At 38.8% G+C, this 18,598-nt stretch overlaps 1 protein-coding gene across 9 annotated transcripts in view; it reads left to right on the forward strand.

Moving 5' to 3' along the window:
• Window positions 1-15,927, forward strand: part of LOC113053972 (pro-neuregulin-1, membrane-bound isoform-like) — a 137,773-nt gene extending 121,846 nt beyond the window's left edge. For 3 of the 9 annotated variants that reach the window (XM_026219137.1, XM_026219143.1, XM_026219141.1), the window contains 8 exons: window positions 4,598-4,748; window positions 7,643-7,701; window positions 9,884-9,907; window positions 11,378-11,480; window positions 11,615-11,729; window positions 11,899-12,017; window positions 12,573-12,761; window positions 13,722-15,927. In XM_026219137.1, coding sequence (XP_026074922.1) covers window positions 4,598-4,748; window positions 7,643-7,701; window positions 9,884-9,907; window positions 11,378-11,480; window positions 11,615-11,729; window positions 11,899-12,017; window positions 12,573-12,761; window positions 13,722-14,376 — 1,415 coding nt within the window. In that variant the 3' untranslated portion in view covers window positions 14,377-15,927. Of the gene's footprint in view, window positions 1-4,597; window positions 4,749-7,248; window positions 7,317-7,642; window positions 7,702-9,883; window positions 9,908-11,377; window positions 11,481-11,614; window positions 11,730-11,898; window positions 12,018-12,572; window positions 12,762-13,721 lie in introns of all 9 variants that reach the window. The other 6 variants (XM_026219138.1, XM_026219144.1, XM_026219142.1 and 3 more) reach the window with 3 other exon arrangements.
• The last annotated feature ends 2,671 nt before the right edge of the window (window positions 15,928-18,598 follow it).

The following is an 18,598-nucleotide window of genomic DNA, read 5'->3' on the forward strand; positions in this document are numbered from 1 at the left end:
TAAATATTAGCTAGTAAAGTGACACTGCCTTTCAAAAAATTCCAACCTTATTGTTGAGAAATCAGAGACTAAAATTATGTGCAAATGAAGTTTAAAATGAGGAACGTCTGTGTTTTCTCTGTCTGACATCTGTAAACGTAATCAGCTGGTGTGTTTAACAGCCATCTAAATTCATCAGTCAGGTTCTTGTTTAAAAACTTAAACTCAAATTTAAAGTGTCTAGGGTTTTCTGATGTTGGAAGTGTCAAATCTTTAAATACTGCCCTTAATTATGCATGTCCATTAGAACAGGAGAACACTTCCAGTCCCATTACACTGCACAAGAATGTCTTGGCATTTTGCACTGCCCGAAGGTGTGCTCTTTAAGCACATTACACGAGACCGCTATGAAAACACATTCGTTTCCTGCTGGTTATGATGAGTGAGACATCAAACATGTGGTTGATGTGGTTACAGATAAACAGAAAATCCCATTCCATTACTGAAGCCGTTGACTGGGCATGTGCAAAATAAAACATGTAAACGCTGAGAGAGGCAAGGTATGACCTGGTCATGAGTTCCTGAAACCTGCCACACCAGATCCAACATTTAAGGAACAACATCAGTTTCAGTTTTGCTATTCTAGACTTTCTCTGCAACAGTGTGTCATGTAGAGATTCATCCAGCCTTTCTGAAATAGAGCTCTAGTATGTTTACTATCTACTATCAGGATAAATGGGTTTTTCTGGAAACTGAAAGTGACATTTTACCCAAAAGTGAAAATTCAGTCATTCAGACATAATGTTGCTTGGTCTTTTCCATAACAATGCAATGTATAATTTTGGTACAGTGTAACAATAGTGCTTCCTTTTGAGGCTTGAATGCTTCAGCTTCCATTTATATCAATTGCAGTAAGAAGACAAATAGCATGAACTATGTTACCAGGTAGCCTAACTGTGTTTCATTTGTGTTTAAATACTGAGTTTATGTCCTCAGCTAATGACCTAGTGCATGGATTTGTCTGTCCTGATTCTAGGACTTTAAGCGAACAGCAGTACTGTACATTGCAGATGTTGTATCACATAACTTTGAAATCACTGTTTGAGAGAAGAATGCTTTAAGATGTCAGACACAAACCTTGAGCACACAGCACTCACTGAGTCACTGATAAACCTGCAGTATGAGTCAGCAGTCTGTCCAGTAGCATCAGGAACACTGTGTTTTACATCTGAGGTTTAAACCCATCTGAAAGAAAAAAGTATATTTCAGATTCAGTATGCTTGAATGTATGTACTCAGGTGGAAGTGGTATCTTTCACCCTGTGTATTTGATTAAAGGACCTTGCTGGAGTAACCTCATCAGCAGCACAGGAAGTGCTGGTGCAGCAGTTGCATCAGGAGAGATGGCATGTTTGCACAGCGGCATGATGCAGTGTCTGTGCAGAGCTGGCGTCTTTGGTTTCTTCTGATTAGCAAAAAAAAATGAAATGGAACCAAATCGATCCAGCAGTACCCCTCAAAGTGCTCACACAGAGAAAGAGACCCTGAGCGCTGCTGCATTGCAGTGGATACTCTGCAGTGGCCCTGCACAGCTATTTTAAGGGAGCATTATTTTAAGACTCAGTGCGTCTCTTGCAAGTATTCTCACAGACAGTAACTCCATTTCATGGGACTTAGCCTGCATGCCGCTTTTATGAACACCTAACAATTAAGAGGAATATTTGTATTTTCAAATATCGATTTGTCACACTGCAACAGCCTTTTTAATGCAATAGTGGGAGTGAAAAGGTGTTTAACAGTGGTGAAAAGCTTAGATAAGATATACACTTTTCTTTTAATAGTCATATTATTTTTAAACTAAAATCTTGATGTTGTCCATGCATGGAAAGTCAATTCATGTGTCAACTCCGCACTATCAGCTGAACCCTTAACAGCCAACACCACTTCAGCACACAACTAAACATCAGGAATTTTCCTGGGAGTTTCCAGTTGGTGTTCATTAACATGTAAAAAGACTCAAGTACAAGCATGAAGGTTACACAGCAAAGCGATTTTCCCTCCTCTCTTTTACTCATCATTCATGTTTATTTGTGGCATCTTCTCTGTTTGCCGCCAGACTTTGGTTGCATTGAGATGTGCTCATACGTGAGTTGAATGAAGCAGCTCATGTCTCTCACCTTGAAATGTACTCCTGCTGTTTTACTGACAATTGCACTTTACCGACATGCCCGTCAATGTGAGCGCAGGATGCCAAAATGCCAACATCACATGAATAGTGTCTATTTCAATCTTGTCATTCTACTTACAGTCTTTTCATCTGGCGTTTCTTTCAGGCACTGAGGGTCAGTCATATGCAAATACATGTCACTTTCCCATCCTCAGAAAGCACTGAACGTTGTTGTGATGTGACGGATGATAAAATGTGCCTGATCTCTAATGCTGCAGGTTTAATGGGAGTGAAAAACAGCAATTAGATTAACGGGACAAAAGCAATCTGTTACACTGTCAGTTATTCATGCAGCGCTGGTTGTCTCGGACATCAGCAGTTCGGATGGTAAAGATTGAATTACATGGAGCTCAAAGGCAGAATGTCTCCTGCTTCAGTGGACACCTGATGGGGTCTGGGATCTACGAAACTAACTCAGTTATCTATCAGGATGAAGGCTGAGTTTTATTCTAATCTGCTCATCTTCATACCAGCAGCCTCAAATGTCCCCAACCTTCAGTGGCTCATGTCCTGTATTGACACAAGTCAGGACAGCCAGATATAGCCACATTATAGCCCATACATATAAATACCTGTAAACGAGAGTAACTTGATGTTGAAGGTGGTTAGAGTTGGCTATCAATATTTCTTGGTGGAATCAGTTTGTTCCTAACAGCAGAAAATAGAGCCATTAGTATGTGAAGTCATGAATTAACTTCAGGAGGTTCTCAGTCATTCGTGCAGGGAATCCTGTGAATTCATGGTTGAGATGACATCAGTCCCTTCCTAGTAATGGTGACAGATCCAGAAGGATTGTGAATGTGTGTGTGTGTGTGTGTGTGTGTGTGTGTGTGTGTGTGTGTGTGTGTGTGACTCTGTGTTTTCACCAGGCCCTTCCTAGTAATCGTGACAGATCCAGAAGGATTGTGGATGTGTGTGTGTGTGTGTGTGTGTGTGTGACTCTGTGTTTTCACCAGGCCCTTCCTAGTAATGGTGACAGATCCAGAAGGATTGTGGATGTGTGTGTGCACGCACATGTGAGGGGGTGTGTGTGTGTGTGTGTGTGTGACTCTGTGTTGTCATCAGTTACTTCCTAGTAAAGGAGACAGATCCAGAAGGATTGCGGATAAGTGTGTCTGTGTGTGTGTGTGTGTGTGTGTGTGTGTGTGTGTGTGGCCTGATGTCCAGAATGTGTTCTCTTTTTTTTCCCCTTGTGAAAAAGTAAAGTAATTGGACATTTACAAAGTAATTATAAAAAAATATTATAGTTTATAGTATAGCTTTGGAGTGCTTTTTTGACCCACTTAAGTAGGACATGTGTACATATTATATGTAATTTCACAATTACATGTATTTTCTTTTAAATATGGTTAAAGTACAGAATACAGCCAAAATTTCCTCCCTGTTGTGATGTTTATATCTGAATGAAATGGGTTTTCATGTAAGAAAAGAGCAACAGGTTGCTGGAGGGAAGAGGTGACATTTCACAGTGACATTAAAAGTATACTTAATTGTGTTATGAAGCATGAAAGTGTACTCTATAAGCAACCTTTTATTCATATCTAAAAGTATAGTTTTTAAAAATATACTTTTAATATTTGAAGTAGGCTACAGTTGTGGTGTCAGTACAATTAAGAGGGTTGGCCAGGTTGTGACGACTTTGATTTATCAATGCTGCACTGATGACGCATTAGAGATGCGATGCCAGATGTGACGTGTGCAGTGAGGTCGCGAGCTGGTGTAGAGGTGCTCAGTTAAAATTGTTGATGAGCAGGCACTTTGCAGACTGCTGTGGCTGGAGGAAGTGCAGAGGAAGGCAGTAGATCCAGAGTGCTCAGGGAAACACTTTGTCATCCCAGTGGTTGTTGACACACAGGAGTGATGCGCTTTCCTATATCCAGATATTATCAAAATGTTACAGGTATGGAGTTATTTAATGCTGTTTTTTCTGAATGCCTGAGCTGTTTTAGTTTGAAACGGCTTAAACTGCTCACATGCTTTAAACTAAATCATGGCATTGCATGATAGTGCAGCTTTGTAAGTTGCTTTATTTGAACAGAAAGATAATTATTGGAACGTTGCTTGTATTTTACTCTGTGTAGGCGTGTAATGAAGTAGATGTTTGGTGGAGAAATATTATCATACCTTTGCACTAATTCTTTTTTTATCTTTGTGAAATTTGATGAGTCTGCATTTATTCCAGTCTCAGTAGCCTGCCTGTCCAATGCTGGCCTTCTCCTACTCCTACTTATATTTGTCAAATATTTTGTGAAGATCATTTGGATCAGACACCCATACTGTGCATGTCATGAGCTGCAGCTTGAGCATTAGTGTTATAGCTCATTGTTTATATTTTTCTGCAGTAAAACGGTTCCTTCCTCAGTGCACTTATGTGTTGTGTTGATCTGTGCAGCGGCCACCAGCACCACTCCCTCGACCTCGACCTCGACCTTGACCTCGAGTCATGTGACACGCTGCAGCGAGAGCGAGAGGAACTACTGCGTGAACGGCGGCGAATGCTTCAGGCTGGAGGTCCCACCCGGCAACATCAAACGCCTCTGCAGGTACAGCTGCTCATCCCCGCCTGTTTAACACTGAGAGATTCAGTCTGCCAATCACACAGTCATTCTGCAGTGACCATCAGTTCAGTTGAGGTTTGATTCTCTGACATTGGTATTTCCTCCAAGGACACGAGGGAGGCAGCGCTTCCTCAAAATAATTAAATGAGAAAATATCCACTGAACAAAAATTAACAATGCCAATATAACAAAGTTTGACTTTAAAAAGAGTTTAATTTTTTTCTTTAAATGGAACAGCAGTTGAAGCCACAGTGGGAGGCAGTGTCTCTCTTCCCTCCTTTGAGCTGATCGGTTACTTAAAGGGCTCATTGGATGACCATTTTTAAGTTGATATGATTCTTTAGGGTCTTAATGAAGTCTGTAACACAGTTTGGTAAAAATTTCTGTGGTAGTGTAAAACAATACCCTTTTTACCCCGTCAAAAACAGCTCTTTTCAGAGCATGCAGTTTTGTAGCATTTTCCATAAAATGTTAATGAGCTTCGCTGACCCCGCCTCTCTCTTCTGAGCACCTCTCTGAGGCTCTTATAGTTGCTCTTTTGGAATTAATGTAAAACTGCCTAAAAAAGTTGATGAGATATATTCTTAGTTTTGAAAAATAAAACATTTATTGCATTTTTAATATAAAAATGCAAATAAAAAATTGTATTGGCTATTGCTTTGTTTTGTTTTTTGTAGACTGTAGATAACATTTAAAGGGGTCATATGATGCGATTTAAAATATTCCTTTCTCTTTGGAGTGTTATAAACTCTTGGTGAATAAAGAAGATCTGTGAAGTTAAAAGACTAAAGTCTCAAATACAAAGAGATATTCTTTATGAAAGTTAACACTTGTCCTTGCCCCCCTGAAACGTCTCGTTCTTACACACCCCACATATCTCCATCGGTATGTGGGAAGATTTGCATAACAGCGCACAGATGTTCATGCACATGCACGTTTTAGTATTGTTGTTCTCGTGCCGTCATGTTACACTGTGTCTTTCACTGTTAAAGCGAAACTACTTTGATTGCCCTAACAAAAGATGACGATATAAGCTTGTTCATGCCTGGAGCTGATCCGTGCTGGTTGCTGAGGAAATACATAAATTTTGCAATGCACCTGCCTCTCCGTCCTCAAGCCGCCCGGCTCCGCTCACTCAAGGCCGCAGTGTGTAACGTTGTTCCATTGAGAAAGCCAAACTTCTTTGTTTTGCCTTCCAAAAGAAAACACGACTAGAAATAATGATAATATCACGTTTATAATGGGTTTTTTGTTTTTGTCTCGTCGCTCCGGCCAGTCAAGGCTTCAGTATATGTTAAGAGGCGTAACATTTCCGCCTCACGCTTGAGGCATTCAGCCAATCACAATGCACTGGACAACTGGCCAATCACAGCACACCTTGCTTTCAGAGATATGAGCCTTGTGAAAATCGATGCGTTTCAGAAGGCGGGGCACAGAGGAGAAACAATAATGTACAGTATGTGGAAAATAATAAACCTTAAACAACATAAAAACATTGTATTACATCAAATAATGTTCTTTTTAGCAGCATCATATGACCCTTTTAATTATTTAACCCGGAGGATGTGCTAGCATTAAGCAGAACTGAAACATTAATTTACACTGGATTAAAATAAAGCCTCATAAAACAGTGAGGAGTTTGCCTCCTCATTTGAGATCAACATACTGCTAGCTGAGGTTTTCTGCCTTCACGACACTGACAGCTCACTCTGGGGTATTGATGCTTTTACTGTCCAATCTGGTGAATAAGCACAAACCTGAGTGCTGAAGTCAGGACTCTGTTCTCATAAGTAAGCACTGCAGTCAAGAGGAGCTTCTCTCTGTCTCTCTCCTTACTGTAAATGCAGTAGCAGACAGACAGTAGCACTCCTCAGGGACAGAAGATCTCTGAGATTTCCATTTCACCCATCCATCAGGGGCCACGTGACTCTTAACAGACACATGGATGTAGTGCCAAGTCAAATTTCAATAGTAGTGATGTGATTGCACTAAAGTAAGTATTAAGGTTCAGTGCATGCAACATCCTGCAAACATGAATGATGTGTCATGTGGAGAGAGTGGTGTTGAGATCAAGAAACGGAGAAGATGTTGGAGCCGTGGAGAACACGTACCCATTAGGTAATTACCACGGACCGATGATGGCAGATTGAAGGTGTTTACCGGCTGGGGCAAACTTTTGCCGAAAGTTTCTTTTGGAAAGCAGTTTCGAACTCCTGAAACGAACTTTATTGGAAATGACATCAGAACATCTGATCAGACAACAATCATCATCATCCGAGAGCAGCCGGTCAGCTGAATGATCAAGACTGAATGAACAGCCCTTTGCACAATTAAAAAACAAACAAATAAATATAGAAAAACGATAAGCACAAAATCAGAGAAACTATCACATAAAAAGATGGCAGCAGCTCCTTTAACTAACTGAGTGTTTGTGTGGTGTTGTGTAATGTTGTGTTGTGCTGTGTTCATCCTCTTTCTAACCCAGGTGCCTTCCCGGATACATAGGGGACCGCTGTCAAACCACAGACCCTGTGAGAGTCATAGACCCCAAACGTATGTGCAGTCAGTGAACATCCCCTTCACCCCCAAACACACACGCCATTGACGCTGTTTCCACGCTGCCTCGCCACCTCCGCCGTTCACAAAACATAGTCTCTGTCAGAGTTTGCCAGGCCGCCCATCTGTCCCGCTCTGAGATGGGCTACTGTCTTCTCTGACAACATTCAGACTAGAGACACTCCTCAGTGTGAGGTGAACGTTTGCGAGAGGTTCAGCGGGCAACACCGGAGACACGCGTGTGTGCGGGGGACATTTGGGTGTCAAACTCACTTCCTGTCTTCCTCTCTTTTCTCTCTGTGACTTCTGTCTTTCCCTCTCAGGTGCCCCAATGAGTTTACTGGTGATCGCTGCCAAAACTACGTAATGGCCAGCTTCTACAGTACGTCTATTTCTTCTTTCTGTCTTTGCTTGGATTGGAGCATGCTCAGTCAGCGCTACCTCCTGTTGCTTTGTTTTTGTGCTTCTGACAGACGGCTAGTCAGATCAGACAGTGATCTAGTTATTTTTGGGATTCTGTTTATGTTTTCCATTACATTTGCATGTTTCGTGTTTATTAATCTAGTTTTGTTCTGTTGGATGCAAGTCAGCTGACAATGGTTAGACAGGGTTTCAGGACACATAAGTTTATTAGGGGATATCAAGTTTCTCTGCTTCACATCATCTTGGACTTTTGTGTTTGTGTTTTGTGAGCTAGACATCACGGATAATTATGTCCTGTAAATGTACTGAGGGTCATTCTCAAAAAACAGTGAACATTTGTGCTTGAAAACTTTCTGTACTTTCTTTTCTTTATTTTTGAATTTTTTTAGTTTAGAACAGTGTTGTTAATGTTTACTAAAAAAAGTATTACTATTACTTTTACTATTAAAAGTATTTAAAAATAACTTACACTATTTCCATTTGTAAAGCTGTAATACAATAAAAAAGAATAAAATATACAAATATTAAATTAAAATAATAAGCCTAAAGAAAATTAAATGGAAATTTGAATTGTTCCATTGCAACTAAAATAAGTTTAAGCTGAAGTAATTTAATAACCAAAACTACATTTGAAATGAAAGCTCAATAGAAATATTTTAATAATTAAAAATAACAAATGCTAGAAATCTGCAAATAAATGTAAAGTTTAAATATTAAAATAAAAACGTATTAAAATATATTAAAAAATTAAATATATTACCAAATACTATAATAGTACATGAATAATACTAAAATAACACAGGTATAGAATTCACATATTTTCAAATTCATAATTCATATAGTAATAATAATTATAATAATAGTCATAGTAGTCTGCCATAATAACCCAGTATAACATTTATTTTACATAATATGGTATTACATATTTGTAAACATAAATAAAATAAGAATAATCATATCTATAAAATACGTTCAGTTTCCTGCACAGAAACACTTTTTCCTAAGAATGGCCCTGTTAAACTATATAAATGACCTAACACAGTAATCATCATTTATTTCATTAACACATCTCTGAAGCAGATCAGAAGGAGCCCTGCCGAAACGCATCAGTACACTATAAACACTGTGAACCTTGCTCAGATGAGATATCAGATAAGATATTGAAGGAGGTATAATGGAGCAGACAGAACATCTCCATCGATTTATCTACAGTGCTAAAAAAATAGCTAAATTTACTGGAGACCAGCACAGACAATCTATTCTCAGCTATTAATAGTGATTGCTAATGTGTCCTTCATAGTATAACCTCTATCAGTGGAGAAACGACATGCAGGAAAGATCAGTAAAACATTGGCCCTCTAACAACACTTCATTATTAGATTAGCATTCCTGCCAAACAATTGATAAGCAAGGGTGATAGATTTAAAATTATTCGAATTGGTAACTTTACATTTTTGTTATTGTAATGTCACTCCATTTTATGCATTCTGTATTTATGGCTAGGCATGACATTGCTTTTTTTAGTCATGAGGTTATTATTGGAAATCGTTATGTGCGTTTCTGAGAACCTCGTTTTTTATTTCAAATGATATTTCTGGAGCCTGTTCTCAATGTACAGAGGAATCAGTTTGAGAGTGTTATTTCTCTCAAACTTGGACTGGCTCAGGTTTTAGACCAACAAGCAACAGCAGGTTTTCTTCTGGACGTTACAGACAGTTTAGGTGACCGAGACATGCATGTGTTTAACAGCATGTTAATCTAAAACGTGCTGGTGTAATGACATGAATAACCGAGTCTGACTTGTCCGTAGTGAAATGTGTAGGGTTGGTCTCTATAATGATGTGAGCGCAGTGACATCTGCATGTGCATGTCCTTGTGTCATAATGACAACCAACCATGAGTGTCTGTATATAGAGATGCACATCGCTATATACGTGTGACAAACCATCCATATATCTCTTAATGTATTCTAAAAGCATTTAATGATTCATTGTGTGTCTGTGTGATGTACCATGCTGTACTGTACATGCGGAGATGGTTTGAGCTGGTGTTTGTGTGCAGTCAGTCAGAGTTGACATCACCGCTCAACTGTTTTCTGTTTGTGTTTTGCTTTCTTTTCATCACCTTGTCTGCCTTGGCAGAACATCTTGGGATTGAATTTATGGGTATGAATCGTTCTTTCCTCCTAGTTTGCAGATTCGTAGGTCTAGAAGCTTGACCCTGTTTCCTTCAACTTCAGCTGGTTTCCTTTTGCTCATGAAGGGATCAAACAGCCATAACAAGATGATTGGAGATTGACATCATTATTATTCTTTATTATATTAATGCACTGGGCTTCAGATGGCTGCTCAGAGCCACTTTGCAGGTTTCTAGGGTTTTAGGCAAGAAAGTGGATAGCCGCTCCAAAGAATGTGATGTGCAGGAAGGCATTAGCCTACATGGTAGGACGGATGTTGTTAATTATTCATGAAGACCTCTGATATCTCCTATTCAAAGCAGATATGTAAGGCTCTCTCTCTCAAACACACACACACACACACACACACACAGAGGCAGCTAAAATAATTCACACACAGTTCAGCTGTGCAGAAGAGAAGCCGTAATGCAGTAGTTATGCTGTGTTTAGATCCCTTCAGCTTTGCTTTGCCATCCATGCATCCCTCTATCTTCAGCATGGCATTGCATTCCTCACTTTCTTCCTTGTTTTCTATCATTCTACTATTTCTCCTCAGTGTTTTATCAATGTCTGTTTGTAGTGATTGCCAATGTGTTGTGTGCATCAAGAACATGCTTAAAGATTTAAGATATAAATCCAATGGGTGGTAGTGTTTGCTCACAGGCTTCAGTAATGTTTATTGCGACAGGAACACACAGTATTATGTGCCTTAAAGACCCTTTGAAGTCAAAAATGATCAAAATGATCTTTTTTGCAGCAAAAATTTACAAAAACATTCATGAATTTTTGTCAAATCAAATACTCTTTGGAGTGAGAAATGTCTAATTGTACTTAGACACAAGAAAGAAAACAATTTCATGGTTCTTTGGCATGAAACAAAGCCATTTCCAGCCATTCAGTTGAGTTCCCAAACTGTGAGTTTGCACCACTACCAATTCATGACTTTTTATTAAAGCCTTTAGCATTCCATATCTATTGACCCTTCACACAAAATATGAATCAAAATAGACTTACAAGTGAACAATGTGAAAAAAGAACAACTTGCTGAAGACTTTGATAAATTCAGTCTGTCAATGTTGTGATTAAACTGCTAATGAAATGAGTGAAGCGCATGCGGTGTTGAAGACATCCCAGAGGCCTCGGCCCTGCAGAGTTTGCATTTCAAGTAATTGAGATGACATGATGATTCTGAACTGACCTTGAATTAACACGTCCCGTTGTCTCTTCCCCTCCCCTCTCAACAAAACTACATCCTGAAATCAGTACGCATATGTGTGTCCTAGTAGCAGTAAACATCACTGGAAACATGTGCTAGCTTCAGTTCTTACTTGGAAATATCTTGACATAGTTATTATAAAAAGAAATATTCCAAGTAAGAATGTAACTGAGATCCATGTGATGTGTGTTTGTGTGTGTGTTTCACCTGAAAGCTTCAAAATCAGTCTGTCCTCTCTTCCAGAAGCTGAGGAGCTCTATCAGAAACGCGTTTTGACTATAACAGGCATCTGCATCGCTCTTCTAGTTGTTGGCATCATGTGTGTGGTGGCTTACTGCAAAACAAAGTAATTCCCTTTTTGAAATGTCTTAGTTTGTACTAATGTTTTACTCAAAAACTAAAATGAGCCATATCAATTATTAATAGTCGTTGAATGTGATCTCCTGCTTTCTAAGAGCTCTTCATGTTTTGCACATGTAGGAAACAGAGGAAAAAGCTGCATGATCGTTTGCGGCAGAGTTTACGAGAGAGAAACGCTGCGGCCAAAGGTCTTCAGCACCCCCACCCTCCACCCGAAAACCTGCAGCTGGTCGATGTAAGTATCATCACTGCACAATGCACCTAAAAGCCAATATCGAATTATGTAAAAGCATTTAAGTTTAGATGTTACACAAGTATATAGTATGCTATAAGAAAAACAATGTAATAAAAGTATATAATATGCTATAAGAGTAAAACAACAATGCACTTTGCTCTAATTTCAGCATTGCATGCCGAAAAATGTGCATGTGACGGACAAAGAAATGGAAACATCTCTCTCCACAAACGAGTTCACCTCATCATCACATCCGTCTACTGCTGTCACTCACTCCTCCTGCCAGTGGTACAGTACAAACCCATATAACATCATGCACACAAGATTACTAGCTAGAAATTGTACAAATGAAATCAAGTTCTATTTATTTGTGAAGCACTGTTGCAAAGCAGCTTTACATGAAGTCATGTTGTAATTATAATTATATTTATACTGTAGTATAAATACTGTAATAGGCTTCCTTGCTTAGATGTCCGTTTTCTTTTAAGATTTTTATAAAAAGACAGATCGACCATTAGCTCCCATGATTTATATATATATATATATATATATATATATATATATATATATATATATATATATATATATATATATATATATATATATATATAATATATAGTTTGTTGAACGTCTTTTAAAGTACTGCACCACCTATAATACTGAAGTGAGATCAGTCAAGAAATGTCTCTGTTACATGGACCCTTTGAAATGTCTATGGAGACAATGGTAAAATATGTCCAAAACCAATAGACAGTCACTGTTTAAAGATTAGGAGTCATTGTGAATGAACAACACAAGACTAGAGGATGTGTATGATGAGCGGCTTTGCTTCTGGGTTCTCAGCTGGAGTAATGGGAAAGCAGAGAGCCTGGTTTCTGACAGTCACGTAGTCCTGGTCAAGTCATCGGTGGAGAACTGCCAGCATGGTGCATCCGGTCAAAGGGGGCGTCTGAATGGGACTGGAGGTGTCCATCAGCTCAATAATCAGCTGATGAGCTCCAGAGAAACCCAGGGCTCCCCCTACAGCGAGAGGTACTGCTCACTGCATGACACTCATTAATCGTCCTCATTAATACTATGAGTTTTTGAATGAATACTGTCATACATAATGATCAGTGTTAGGGAGTAACTATAAGAAAAACTATCCACATTATATTGCATACACTTGCTTTACTACCATGTGAGCTGAGGTTGTGATCAAACCGTACTGAAAAGTTCTCTCCCTCACATGTATCCAGTGCTGGGAAGTAACTGATTACATGTACTCTGGATCATGTAAGCAGATTCCAAGAATTAAATATTTGCAAACATATTGTATTATTTTTCTTTAATAGTAATCAGACTATAGTTACTTTTAGTCATTGATTTCATTATTAGATATTCACACATTAGCAATCAATTATTCTGAATTATTTTCTTAATGCTTTTCATTTTTCGTTTCTAAAATAACTTACTGTTTATATACATTCAGAAAATCTTTCAGCTCTGTAATCAAGATAATCTTATTTAAATCAACGTAATAAACAGGTTTAAGTTTAAAGTAATCATAAAGCAGTCTGATGAGTTGAATTAAGTGGAATACAGAAAACAAGGTATGCCTGAAGTCTTAGTAACTTGTAATGTCTATGTTTCAGAAGAGGAGCTGTCATATCACTGATATATGATGAGTTTTATTGCAGCCTCTCCAAAACTATTGTGTCAAGTGTTTACATGTCCTCTGGATCAGATTAGAAAAGGTCTACACCACCCGTTCAATCTGATTGAGCCATCAGTCAGTTTATTAATGGATTATTTGATTGCATGTAAACATAGCCATTGAGGATTTCAGAAAAGCATCCATCATTAAGTAAGAATGAAATTGGAGTATGCCTCACAAAGTATAGCTGTTAATTTTATAATGTAACTTTTTTTAAACGAGATGTAGTATGCAGATGACAGTTGTACAGCAGTCACAATAGATATTTTAAAGTGAGTCTGTGTTTCTTCCCCAAGGTATGTTTCAGCCATGACTACCCCCAGCCGTCTGTCCCCCGTGGGGTTTCTCTCTCCAGTGACGCCCTCCTCGCCTCCCTCCGAGATGTCGGCTCCTCTGTCCAGCCTGGCAACCTCCTTTCCTTCCATGGCAATGAGTCCCTCGGGGGAGGAGGAGCACCCCTTGCTGTTCCTGCGTGACAAATCCGGTCTGAACCAGGGCCAGAAGTCAGGCCATAATCTCCGCAACTCCGCTCACTACAATCACGGCCTGGAGCTGCCCAGCCCTCCGACCAGCCCTCTGCACATTGTGGAGCACGAGGAGTATGAGAGTGCACAGCAGTACCAAAGCACAGCTGCAGCATCCGCCCCATCGTCCCCCCCTCACAGCCCCACTGTCGGCCCCTGTAGCTCGAGAACTCAGCCGAGTGGCCAGATGGGTCCTGCAGCGGTGCTGGAGCCAGTCAGCGGCAGTAACTCCGAGAGCAGCAGCTCAGAGAGCGAGACTGAGGACGCTCCGTTTCTGGGCTTACAGCACCCTCTGGCCACTGGATCAGTTGTTCTGGACGCGCTGGAGGGCAGCAGAACTAACCCCGCACTGCTCCTCTCGCCGAAACACGACCTGCAGAGCAGACTGACAGCTGTCATGGTCATCCAAGATCCTATAGCTGTGTGAAAGATGCATTGAAGAAAAAAAAAATCACCACTAAACCTTTATTTTCTATAATTAAGTATTACAAAAAGAAAAACTTCAACTTTTATTTTAGTTATGTAGTGAAACAAAGACTTATATATGTGTGTGTACAGCTTGTTTGTGTCATGGAAAAAGGTGCCATTCACATGTAGCTGAGGTCACAGTATTTCAATGGCAGAAAAAAATATAAAGTAATTGGTGCGAGTTAAATATGCCTGCATCATGACACTGGGCCATATATTCATGACTTTAAGGCAACAAAATAAATCATGTGTGACTGAAAAAAAAAAAAAAAAATTAAAACAAATAAATTCCACCAGCACTCCATTTCGGAATTCTTGCAATCTGATTTAAGAGTAAAAATCATCATAGTGGCTTTCCTGTCGACCCACCACCTTTCACATTTTATATGTCTCACCTGATTCAGATCATCAGCTCCATGAACTGAACTGTGTCAGATAACAGAGACATAGGATATGTGCAGTGCTGTGGCTCACCGGACCAGGATTGAAAACCACTGACCGTACTGTGGCAAGAATGTTTGTGTTTCATTACACTGATAATTATTTATGCATTTTGATATAAAAAAAATGACGTGTGGCTGCTGCAAGCTGAAAACAAGACAATTCAAAAGTTATATAAATTAAGAATAAATGCTAAAAAAAATACTCACAGGAAGCTAAACTTGTACAATCAAATTAATCAAAATATTAAGGTTGTCATGCATAGCAAACATTACTCTAGGAGACATCCATTAGATTGTTTTTCTTTCATATAAATGTTTTGATTTATTACTGAATGACTGAATATATGGCTCACTTTTGTCGATTGTGCTTATTGGCTTATCAAGCAATGCATTGTGGGAAAATTACAGCACCACTTTTATGATACTGACATAATTTTTATGCCTATGTTTTATTTTATTTGTTATTGTCCAAATCACTTTTTAAACATTTGTCCTTTGCTGTCCATGTAGAACGTTACATTATATTCAAGTGTTCCTTTATGTCATGTTATTTTTCATCAAGTTTATGTTTGTAATCATTTAAAGAACCTGTTGTGCAGTATTTTACATGGTTTGCATCACCAGATTACTACAGTAACTTATCTATTCACAAGGTTTTACTGAAAATAGCCTCTAATAGTCTATCCAGCTTGCTAAACAGAAGGAACTGGTTATACAAACAATACTTTTAACCTAGAGCTCACTATAAAACGCACGTCTCTAGTGTGTGAAGGCCTTTTTCCCCTAAGTTTTAGTTTTAATGAAATGTGGCCCATTTTATTGTATTTATTTTCTTTATTTATTTGTTATTTATTTATTTATTGCCTGGGCCTTATGGAATCTAGCATCTATAAATGTATATTTTAATAGCTATTGTAATATTTGCAGTTTTTGGGTACAAACAAACCCTTATTTTTAGTGGGGGTTTTTTCCTCATCAATCCATAATATATTTGTGTGTTGTTTTGCCATTTAGGCCTAGACTCTGTTATTCAAAATCTCATTCAAAAACAATAAATGTTCACCATGACAAATATCCATGAGCATGATTATACAATTAAAATGAGTTGAACTGCATCTAAGACACTTGAAAACAGCCGTTGTTATGTTGCTTTTAATGCAAGCCTTTATGTAACAATTCAGGCAACCTTGAGGTTGTTTGATTTTGATATGATGCAATATGGCTGCTTTAGGCATCTTAAACACCATCACCTTTTCCATCATCAAAATAAGTTTTGTTTTCAAAAATGGTTGATCATTTACTGTTTGGATGAAATAGTCTTACCTTTTGCAGGAAAATACAAGCTAAGGTATAAAGACGTGTGATCTCCAAATTCATCAGTGTTCCAGCATAACAGATTTTTGCCTCTACATTGCCAATGAAGATAAAGGAGGAACAGAAAATTTCCCCCAAAAAATGTCATTCTGATAGCTACATGAGCACAGGAGGACAAATACAGGCACGTCTTGAACAACACATGCAAACAAGCATGGTCAGATATGTCAATCAAGATATGACCACACTCTAACTTAGAACAAAATGTTCATTTTAATATTCACTCGTGTGAACAACTCTAAAAAAACATTTAGGCAATATGTATGATAGCTTTACGTTGTGTTGGATCTCTTTTTTTTTCAATGTCTTATTCTCTAAGCTGTTTAAGTAAGTTAAAGTTGTTAGCAGGTGTTGATGGCACACTCAAGTCAAGTCAAGTCACCTTTATTTATATAGCACTTTAAACAAAATACATTGCGTCAAAGCAACTGAACAACATTCATTAGGAAAACAGTGTGTCAATAATGCAAAATGATAGTTAAAGGCAGTTCATCATTGAATTCAGTTATGTCATCTCTGTTCAGTTTAAATAGTGTCTGTGCATTTATTTGCAATCAAGTCAACGAAATCGCTGTAGATGAAGTGTCCCAAACTAAGCAAGCCAGAGGCGACAGCGGCAAGGAACCGAATCTCCATCGGTGACAGAATGGAGAAAAAAACCTTGGGAGCAACCAGGCTCAGTTGGGGGTTCAGTTCTCCTCTGACCAGATGAAACCAGTAGTTCAATTCCAGGCTGCAGCAAAGTCAGATTGTGCAGAAGAATCATGTGTTTCTTGTGGTCTTGTCCTGGTGGTCGTCTGAGACAAGGTCTTTACAGGGGATCTGTATCTAGGGCTCTAGTTGTCCTGGTCTCCGCTGTCTTTCAGGGCAGTAGAAGTCCTTTCTAGGTGCTGATCCACAATCTGATCTGGAAACGTACTGGATCCAGACGACTGCAGTGACCCTCTGATCTGGATACAGACTGGATCTGGTGGCTAAGGTGACCTTGGAATAAGAGAGAAACAGACTAATATTAGCGTAGATGCCATTCTTCTAATGATGTAGCAAGCACATCGGGTGTTATGGGAAGTGTTCCCAGTTCCGGTTTACCTAATTAATGCAGCCTAAAAATCCTTTAATGGATTTGGATATTAAAAGCATATTAGTATGTTATGTGTAAGCTAGGTTAAAGAGATGGGTCTTTAATCTAGATTTAAACTGCAAGAGTGTGTCTGCCTCCCGAACAATGTTAGATAGGTTATTCCAGAGTTTATGCACCAAATAGGAAAAGGATCTGCGGCCCGCAGTTGATTTTGATAATCTAGGTATAATCAAATTGCCTTAGTTTTCAGAACGTGGTGGACGTAGAGGATTATAATGTAAAAGGAGCTCATTCAAATACTGAGGTGCTAAACCATTCAGGGCTTTATAAGTAATAAGCAATATTTTAAAATCTATACAATGTTTGATAGGGAGCCAGTGCAGTGTTGACAGGACCGGGCTAATATGGTCATACTTCCTGGTTCTAGTAAGAACTCTTGCTGCTGCATTTTGAACTAGCTGTAGTTTGTTTACTAAGCGTGCAGAACAGCCACCCAATAAAGCATTACAATAATCTAAGGTCATAAATGCATGGATTAAAATTTCTGCATTTGACATTGAGAGCATAGGCCGTAATTTAGATGTATTTTTGAGATGGAAAAATGCAGTTTTACAAATGCTAGAAACGTGGCTTTCTAAGGAAAAATTGCGATCAAATAGCACACCTAGGTTCCTAACTGATGACGATGAATTGACAGAGCAGCCATCAAGTCTTAGACAGTGTTCTAGGTTATTACATGCAGAGTTTTTAGGTCCTATAATTAACACCTCTGTTTGTTTGTTTTTTCAGAATTTAGCAGTAAGAAATTACTCGTCATCCAGTTTTTTATATCGACTATGCATTCCATTCGTTTTTCAAATTGGTGTGTTTCACCGGGCTGTGAAGAAATATAGAGCTGAGTATCATCGGCATAACAGTGAAAGCTAACACCATGTTTCCTGATGATATCTCCCAAGGGTAACACATAAAGCATGAAGAGTAGCGGCCCTAGGACTGAGCCTTGAGGTACTCCATACTGCACTTGTGATTGATATGATACATCTTCATTCACTGCTACGAACTGATGGTGGTCATATAAGTACAATTTAAACCATCCTAATGCACTTCCATTAATGCCAACAAAGTGTTCAAGTCTATGCAAAAGAATGTTGTGGTCAATTGTGTCAAACGCAAAACTAAGATCCAATAAATCTAATAAAGAGAGTGACAGGAGGAGCACAAGACAGACACAGTGGGCGTGGCGTCAGGCCTCGGAGAGGCTTTTATTAACAGAAATCAAATAA

This window comes from Carassius auratus, chromosome 35 (assembly GCF_003368295.1).
Source record: "Carassius auratus strain Wakin chromosome 35, ASM336829v1, whole genome shotgun sequence".
Classification (NCBI taxonomy): Eukaryota; Metazoa; Chordata; class Actinopteri; order Cypriniformes; family Cyprinidae; genus Carassius; species Carassius auratus.